General features: G+C 41.1%; 1 protein-coding gene across 2 annotated transcripts in view; it reads left to right on the forward strand.

Annotated features, from left to right (window-relative positions):
• Positions 1 to 6330, forward strand: part of RPF2 (ribosome production factor 2 homolog) — a 31898-nt gene extending 25568 nt beyond the window's left edge. For both annotated transcript variants that reach the window (XM_028509250.2, XM_036024570.1), the window contains 3 exons: positions 136 to 238; positions 4971 to 5115; positions 5821 to 6330. In XM_028509250.2, the coding sequence (XP_028365051.1) occupies positions 136 to 238; positions 4971 to 5115; positions 5821 to 6000 (428 nt within the window). In that variant the 3' untranslated portion in view covers positions 6001 to 6330. The remainder of the gene's footprint in view (positions 1 to 135; positions 239 to 4970; positions 5116 to 5820) is intronic.
• The last annotated feature ends 3267 nt before the right edge of the window (positions 6331 to 9597 follow it).

Consider the following 9597-nt stretch of genomic DNA (forward strand, 5'->3'; position numbering starts at 1 on the left):
ATAATAATAATAAAAATAAAATGGCTTAGTAAACTAAACAGAGAAATACAGTCATGAGATTAGCAGAGGGGTGGGATGGAGCAATCAGGCATTTTTCAGGGATTACTTTTAACAATCTAATGTGTGTGCTTTTAGATTTTTTCAGAGGCCCCACGGTATCAAATATCCGCCTGGCTGGTTTAGAGTATGTCCTGCACTTCACTGCACTGAATGGGAAGATTTATTTTCGAAGCTATAAGTAAGTGCCTTTCTTAGCATGGTTTTATTAATCCCCATGATTAGTATTTTAGTGTGACTGTTACAGCACTCAAACTTGGAATGGACATTGGGCCAGAAGTTTGGAGAGTTGCCGACCAGCAGTGGCACATCCCTCTGCGCTGATCCTCAAGTGTGTTCTCTGCCCACCTCTGTCCGAAACCCTGCTTTTCCAGGGCCCCGAGCATCTACTGCTGCCTTCCTCTGAACTTAGAACAGTGCTGCAGTCTTGACCCTACCTGATGCAGTGTCTCCTTATTTCTTGACTAGACTTAGAGCACCAGGCCCCAAGACTTAGGCCAGCCAAAGCCAATCTCAGAGCCCTGAGTCTGAAAAACAAAGTCTGAAAGGAATAAGAAGACTCTGCCTAGATTCCTTTTACCCTCATTCTTTAGCCTAGACCTACTACCCCTGCCCCTACCACAATATAAATTGTAACAAGCTGATTTTGTTTTTCTTAAATAGCTTATGACATGCTATAATTGTGCCTTTTGAGTTGACAGAGCCCACACTTTCTTAAAGAGTACATTGACTTGGACTAATGGCCTTCCTTTGAGGATTGAATTCAGACTAATGTTGACTTTGAGCTGTGGCATGACAGGGCAGCCTGAAAGCCAGCAGCTCAGCGTGGAAAGCAACTTTTGTGTAGTAGTGCCATTGGTGCGACCTTATGCCTGGGGCATGTGTTCTAAGACACCCCCCCCCCCCCCCCCAGTAGGTGCCTGAAACCAAGGATAATGCTGAACCCTAATCAACTTCTTCAGCTTGTCATTTTCTTCAGCAGCAGATGCAGCCTCTAGTAATTTTTATATTTTCAGTCCAAACCTATTGCTGAATCAGTAGCGATCCCTTGCTTACAGTAAATGGTGTGGTGTGTGACTTGTAGCCATCGCTTACTTACAGTAAATGGTATGATGCATCACTTATAGCCATCCCTTGCTTGCAGTAAATGGTGTGGTGCGTCACTTGTAGCCACCCCTTGCTTGCAGTAAATGGTGTGGTGTGTGACTTGTAGCCATCCCTTGCTTGCAGTAAATGGTGTGGTGCGTCACTTGTAGCCATCCCTTGCTTGCAGTAAATGGTGTGGTGTGTGACTTGTCCAAGAGATCCCTTGCTGAAGTCTTCGTATAGGCTCAGTGCTTTTTGGTGTAACTCATTGCTGTCAGTCAGAACATGTCTTCTGCTCATGTCTTTCACCCACGAATTTCATGTCTCTTTCCATCTTAACTAAGCCCTTACAATATACTGTGGCTTAACTTTAGCAGTTTGAGGTAAGACAGCAAAACTAGCATAGCCTTTTTTTTTCCTCCTTCATAATTTTATGGATAGAAGGTTTATTCTTACCAGAGATCTTAGCAACCTCAGGATATGATACTTTTCTTCTCTTACTAAATCGAGAACTTTCACCTTTTCACTTAAAGGAAGCACTTGATGGCGTACCTGAGTTCTCAGCATCACCACTTTTGCACTTTGGGGCCACTATTAAGTAAAATAAGAGCATCCTGAACACAAGCACTGCAGTGCCCTCACAGTGGATCCGATGACTGAGATGGCTGCTGAGTGACTGTCAGGGGGCTGGTGTAGATGTGAACGCTGGGCAAAGGGGTGGTTCACGTCCTGGGCCTTGATGGAATGAGATGGTGCATGCTTTCTTCATGCTGCTCAGAACAGTACGCAGTTTAAAACTTGTGAACAGTTTATGTCTGGAACTTCCATTTAATATGGTTGGGGCACCCGTAACCATGGGTAACTGAGACTGTGGAAAAGGAAACCGTGCATAGGGGGCAGTACTACTGTTACCTTTTTTTTTTTTTAAGGGTTTTATTTATTTATTTTTAAGAGAGGGGAAGGGAAGGAGAAAGAGAGAAAAACATCCATGTGTGGTTGCCCCTCACATGCTCCCAACTGGGGACCTGGCCCACAAGCCAGGCATGTGCCCTGACTGGGAATTGAACCGGCAACCCTTTGGTTTGCAAGCCCCTGTTCAGTCCACTGAGCTACACCAGCCAGGTCTACTGTATCTTCTTTAAAAAGTTGCAGTATGGCCCTGGCTGGTGTGGCTCAGTGGCTTGAGTGCCGGCCTGCGAATCAAAAGGTTGCCAGTTCGCGATTCCCAGTCAGGACACATGCGTGGGTAGCAGGCCAGGTCCCCACTTGGGAGCGTGCGAAAGGCAACAATCGATTTATCACTGGCATGTTTCTTTCCCTCTTCTCTTCCCACCCCCTCTAAAAGTAAATAAATAAAATCTTAAAAACAAAATTGCAGTGTAATAATGGGGTGAAGGTGAAGGGAACAGTTTTGATGAGTTAACAATAGTCTTTGTTTTTCATAGCATGATCACAAAAATTGTAAATTCTGTATTTATATATTTCCTCTAAGAAAGAGTGAACAGATTGTGTTTTTTAAAGATTAATAAGAGATAATTTTAGATTCTACATATCACTATTAAAAGCTTAATAAAGAGAAGGGATGATAGGCCTGTGACCAGAAGCCATGTGCAGGGAACTGAAAACTAAACATTTCCTTCTGCTTCTTATCAGTCTGAACTGTTTCTTATCAGTCTGATGTCAGTAAATATGAAGTGATTGAGATTAGTCATTTACATAGATAGGATGGCACTGTAACTTAGTTCTCTGATAAATAGCAACATACGTAGTTATTCAGAAACCATCTTAATTCTATATACCATTAAAATCACTTTATTAGGAGGACCCTTCTATAAATGAAAAGGTGCTTTAGAGCAATTTTGCCACCTCTGGCGGAACTTGGCTGATCTAAATCCATTAGGTGTCCCGTGGACTGTCCTGGATCAGTGAGGTTCCCACTTCGTTGAAAGTCAGCATTTTAAGCGGGAGAAAACTTTTTCATTGAAATCTTATGTATCATTTCCCTGATTTCTTAAGTAGCCAGCTGAACACATTTTTTTCTTGATGTGTTCATCAAGACACTAATCTTGGTATGTTCAGCATTATAAATATGGTTAATTTGGAGGTGCTGAAAATGTGGGTGCAAATGCAGAAAAGTGTGTGTGATATGATAGCCCAATGATCACTGCCCCTGTTTGCTTCAGATTAGTTCTTTGGGAACATGCCCTGAGCCAGCCAACTCGGACTTCTAAAACTCTTTCCTCTCAGTGAGCCTGAGACAGGTGTCCTCTCTCTCCTGGAGCCGTATAAAGAGAGTGGCTGCCTAAGGACCCTCTCTTAGGCTCTTTACCCTGTGCTTGCTCCCTTCAAGTTCCATGCTAATACTCATTTATTTTTTAATGTTAGTATAGTTTTTTCTTTTTTGTTTTAACATCTTTTATACATCCTAGGCTGGTGGGGTTTTTTTCCTTTTTTTTCTTTTTCCTTGTTCAGTTGGGTATAAATTACTATGTCTGATACAGCGTATTTATCACTGTGACTCTTCCTGCAGCCAGTAAATGCGTCTCCCGTGGGTGGAGTGTATTGGTTGGCCATCTGCATGTGATGCACTTGAGGCCCAAAGAGCTGGTAATTAGCTTTTGCCGATGCACTTCTTCCCGTTGTTTGCCTCTGCCTTGGGTATTGCTTACTGGGCTTTCCTCTTCTTTTCCTCCTCTCATGTCACCACCTGTTGCCTCTCTCACACTCCAGCTTTTGTGTGAAAAGGCTGACCTTGTATAAACATTGTTATTCAGTCAGTTCTTTTTTTCCATGTGGCAATCTGGCCACTGTAACAAATTGAGTCAACTAAGATTATCTTAAGGTCTTTCATCTGTTTTTGTGGTTATCATTCATAAAAAGAATCTGTTGATCCCCCTGCCTCCCCACTATACCCCTTATGTTTCCAGATCCAGAGCTGTTTGGACAAATGGTAGCCAGAAAGTTGCAGATACATTAAGATTTAAAAAGTTCATTATAATCTATAGAGATCAGTAAATGTACTTGCTATGAAGAAAAGGTGATTCTAAATGTATCTTAGAGAAAAAAGAATGTATGAATCATTTAAACATAATGCTTTAAACACCCAATTAAAATTATTTTATCTTATGTAGAATGAAGTTAGATCAAAAGATTCCATTTCTGCCCTGTCTGGTGTGGCTCAGTGGACTGAGTGCCAGCCTGCGAGCCAAGGGGTTGCCAGTTGATTCCCACTCAGGGCACATGCCTGGGCTTCAGGCCAGGTCCCCAGTAGGGGGCGCATGAGAGGCAACCACACATTGGTGTTTCTCTCCCTCTCTCTCTCCCTCCCTTCTCTCTGAAAATTAATAGATAAAGTCTTTTTTAAAGACCATTTTTTATAAGAATTGTCTGTCTCACTTGCTATTTCTCAACAATATTATATACTTTTTAAAAAGATTTTATTTATTTTATTTTTAGACAGGGAAAGGGAAGGAGAAAGAGAGGAAGAGAAACATCAAATCAGTCAGTTGCCTCTCACATGTCCCCAACCAGGGACTCAGTCTGCAACCCAGGCATGTGCCCTGACTGAATTGAACCGCAACCCTTTGGTTTATAGGCCAGCACTCAGTCCACTGAGCCACACTGGCAAGGGCTGCTCTTTTTTTATTTTTAAAAATGTGCAAATCAAAAATACATTTGGCCAAAATGTATAAAGTAGTTAAGATGCTTAGCCTTTCTAAAGATTTTGTCATTTTATGGAACTGTAATTTTCTTGGACAAAAATATTTGGTGGGGACAGGATGTTTATCCACGTCAGAGTAACATTTCTCTCTTTTTGTTTGACAAAGGCTGCTGTTGAAAAAATCTGGCTGCAGGACACCACGGATTGAATTAGAAGAGATGGGACCCTCACTGGATCTGGTCCTGAGGAGGACACATCTGGCGTCAGATGACCTTTATAAATTATCCATGAAAATGCCAAAAGCCCTCAAGGTACATGAGTTGTGGATTGTATATCTCACTTTCCAAAAAGGCATACATTAAAGGATATACCTGAAGAGATAAGTAGATAAAATATGACTCTCAAGAAAAGGAGAAGAAAGCAAATAAGCCAATCATAAAGGAAAAATAAAAGGCTTGCAGAAGCCAGGCGTCAGGTGTGGCTGAGGACTTTCTGGTAGCCAAGAATGCCCGTTTTCAGGAAAAAGGAGAATTGTTTGGGGCATTGTGGAGACGGGATTTAGAGCACCGGATGTGTAACTTGCACTTGCATAAAATGTGTTTTGACTTTTGAATGGTTTTAAAGGACACGTAGAGATGGCATCTGGGAATGCCAATAAAGATAGAGCCACGATTCTTTAAGCTAAACACAGGAAGTTCTCTCGGTACATGTTAAAGGTTAGTGTAGCCTATTGTGTTGCATGTCAAAGTGGGCTCTGACGGTTTATTTGGGAATTGTTAGAAATACTGAATCTCAGGTCCCACCCTAGACCTGCTGAATTAGAATCTGCATTTTAACAAGATCTGCAGATGATTTGTATGTACATTTGAATTTGAGAAGGTCAGTGGGACTGTAGACTACAACGTTGCGGGGGTGCTCACTAATGGCAGTCGTTAGTGTGGTAGTTGTTGTACATTAGATTTTTTAATCAGTTCATCATAGTAGAGACCATTAAATATATACATTCTTTTTCTTAGCCAAAGAAGAAGAAAAATATCTCCCATGATACTTTTGGTACGACTTACGGAAGGATTCATATGCAGAAGCAAGACTTGAGCAAACTACAAACCAGGAAAATGAAGGGGTTGAAGAAACGCCCTGCAGAAAGGATAACGGAAGACCAGGAGAAAAAATCAAAGAGAATTAAAAAAAATTGATGGAACTTAGCCAATAACTAGTTTTGTAATCTGTTTATTTAAAGAGAATTATTGAGCATCAGTCATTTCAAAGTTTCTTACAAGATTTTATTGTATGTTTTTACACAATAATAATATACCTGGACTGTAAATTATATATATTATGAACAATAGTGGACTATTATTAGGTTGAAAGTAAACCTCTTACTGGAGACATTTTTTTCCTCCAAGATACACTTCTGTCCACCCACCCTGCAAAGCCCCCCATCTCATTGGTTGGGTGAATGAGGAGGGAGGGATCTCCAGAACAGCCTTTGGTATCTCAGAGAATTTCCGAGTTAAGCTTTAGATGAAAGGAGGAAGCCATGAAAAGCAGAAATGGTCCAAAGAAAGTGTGTACACACTCAACATGACCTACCTGGAAAGTTGTCCCCATCTCCAACACACACCTACAATCTGGCTTTTATTCTTTACTTTTCAGTTATTTTGCCTGAAATTCTACTAGTTAGAGATTAATTTGAGATTTTAAGCTTTGTGTCATAAAACATAGGTCTCTAAGAGAGATGTCTACTACCTGATCATTGATGTGTTACGTAACTATTGATTATTTGGAGAGATTCTGCCACTAAGTGGAGCCTTACCCCCTTCTCCAACAGAAAGGGAGTTCTAATAGGGGTAGAGTGAGAAAGAGAGAGTGGGTAGGGTTTAAGACACACGACACTTGAGGGTGTGAGGCTGTTAAATTTAGGTCATGTAAAGGGCCTTTGTGTTTGCACACTGAGCAGAAGTAAGCCAAACAGCTTATTTTGAAATTTTCTTATTTTTAATGTTTTAGTGTTTATGCTGTTACAGTTGTCCCAATTTTTCCCTTCAGTCCCACTCCACCCAGCCAGCCCCCACCTCCATAGTCAGTCCCCACGCTGTTGCCCATGTCCGTGGGTCCGTCACATACGTTCTTTGACGAAGTCCCTTCACCCTCATACAGTCCCCACCGGCCCCCTGCCTCTTACAGCTGTCAGTCTGTTCCACGATTCAATGCCTCTGGCTCTGTTTTGCTCATTAGTTTATTTCGTGAAATTTTCTTCATTAAACCTTTTATTCAATTTATTGTGGTGACATTGGTTAGTAAAATTATATAGGTTTCAGGTGTACAGTTCTATAACATCATCTGTATATTGTATTGTGTGTTCACCACCCCCGGTCAAGTCTCCTTCTATCACCATTTATGCCCCCATACCCTCTTGTATCCACCCCCAACCCTCTGGTAATCACCATACTGTTGTCTGTGTCTATGAGGGTTTTTGGTTTTGGGGTTTGTTGTTGTTTTTTTTTTCTTAATTCCCTTATGTCTTTAATCCAGCTACCCTAGTTACCTCTCCTCTGACACCTGTCAGTGTGTTCTCTGTATCTATGAGTGTTTCTATTTTCCTTGTTGGTTTCCATGTATAAATGGAATCATATGGTACTTGTCTTAGGAGACTGGCTTATTTTTCTTAGCATAGTATTCTCCAGCTTCATCCATATTGTTGTAAAAGGTAAGCTTTCCTTTTTTACAGCGAGTAGTATTCCATTGTGCAAATGTACCACAGCTTTTTTATCCACTCATCTACTGATGGGCATTTGGACTGCTTCCAAATCTTGACTATTGTACATAATGCTGCAGTGAATGTAGGGATGCATCTATTCTTTCAAATTAGTGTTTCAGGTTTCTTTGGATATGTCCCCAGAAGTGGAAGCACTGGGTAATAAGGGAGTTCCATTTTTAGCTTTTTGAGGTAACGTCACACTGTTTTCCACAGTTGCTACAGAGATCTGCATTCCCACCAACAGTACGTGGGGTTCCCTTTACTCCGCATCCTCACCAACACTTGGTGTTTGTTGGTGTATTGATGATAGCTACTCTGACAGGTGTGAGATGGCATCACATTGTGATTTTAACTTGCATTTCTCTGATAATTAGTGACATTCAGCATCTTTTCACATGTCTATTGGCCATCTGTATGTCCTGTTTGGAGAAGTGTCTATTCAGGTTCTTTGCCCATTTTAAATTGGATTGTGAGGGTTTTTTAAAGTTTTTTTTTTTTTGAATGTCAACATTTTTATTTAGTGTGAAGGAAAAATCACATTTTTTACATACTAGTGTTCACACTTTATGTTGAATAGTTCTTTGGTTTTGACAAATGCATCGTGTATTCACCATTACAGTATCATAAAGAATAGCGTTACTGACCTAAAAGTGCCCTTTGCTTCACCTAGTTATCCCTCTTCCCTCTCTCCCTGAGTCCCCATTCCTTTTTTTAAGCATATTTCATTGGTTATGCTATTAGCTTTCCCAATTTTTCTCCCCTTTAACCCCCTCTCTGTCCTGCACCCCCAACCCTCCAGCATTCTCCCTCCTTAATTCATGTCCATGGGTCATATATGTAAGTTCTTTGGCTTCTCCATTTCCTGTACTATTCTTAAAGTCTCCATGTCGATTTTGTGCCTACCATTTATGCTTCTTATTTCCTGTACCTTTCCACCCCCATTCTTACCCTCCCCCTCCCCACTGAAAACCCCCCACGTGATCTCCATTTCTCTGATTCTGTTTCTGTTCTAATTGTTAGTTTTTGCTTTTTTAGGTTCAGTTGTTGATGGTTGTGAGTTTGTTGTCATTTTACTGTTCATGGTTTTTGATCTTCAATTGTTTAGATAAGTCCCTTTAACATTTCATATAATAAGGGCTTGGTAATGATGAACTCCTTTAAATTTGACCTTATCTGGGAAACACTTTATGTGCCCTTCCATTCTAAATGATAGCTTTGCTGGATAGAGTAATCTTGGATGTAGGTCCTCGCCTTTCATGATTTGGAATACTTCTTTCCAGCCTCTTGCCTGTAAGGTTTCTTTTGAGAAATCAGCTGATAACCTTATGGGAACTCCTTTGTAGGTAACTCCTTTCCTCTTGCTGCTTTTAAGATTCTCTAATCTTGGGTAGCTTAATGATGATGTGCTTTGGTGTGTTCCTTTTTGGGTCAAATTTTTTTGGAACTTTGGGCTTCCTGGACCTCTCAGACTTCCTGGAAGTCTGTTTCCATTGCCAAAGTGGGGAAGTTTTCCTTCATTATTTGTTCAAATAAGTTTTCGACTTGCTCCTGTTCTGGCACCCCAGATTCTGATCCTAGAGCCTTTAAAGTTGTCCTGGAGGTTCCGAAGCCTGTCCTCATTTTTTTGAGTTCTTGGTTCTTCATCCGTTTCAGTTGGATGTTTATTTCTTCCTTTTTTCCTAAGTTGTTGATTTGAGTCCCAGTTTCCTTCCCTTCCCTGTTGGTTCCCTGTATATTTTTCTGTATTTCACTTTGGGTAGCCTTCATTTTTCCTTCATATGGTGACCAGGCTCAATCACTTCTGTGAGCATCCTGATTACCAGTGTTTTGAACTCTGCATCAGATAGGTTGGCTGTCCCCTTGTCGCTTAGTCCTTTTTCTGGAGTTTTGATCTGTTTTTTCACTTGGGCTGTATTTCTTTGTCTCACTACACCAAAGGGTGGGGCCTTTGGTATTTGCCAGGGTGGGGCAACCCTCTGCTGCATTGTGGCACTGTCTGTGGGAGAGAGGTCAGAGAGGGAACAATTCATCT

Source organism: Phyllostomus discolor, chromosome 4, assembly GCF_004126475.2.
Source record: "Phyllostomus discolor isolate MPI-MPIP mPhyDis1 chromosome 4, mPhyDis1.pri.v3, whole genome shotgun sequence".
Taxonomy (NCBI): Eukaryota; Metazoa; Chordata; class Mammalia; order Chiroptera; family Phyllostomidae; genus Phyllostomus; species Phyllostomus discolor.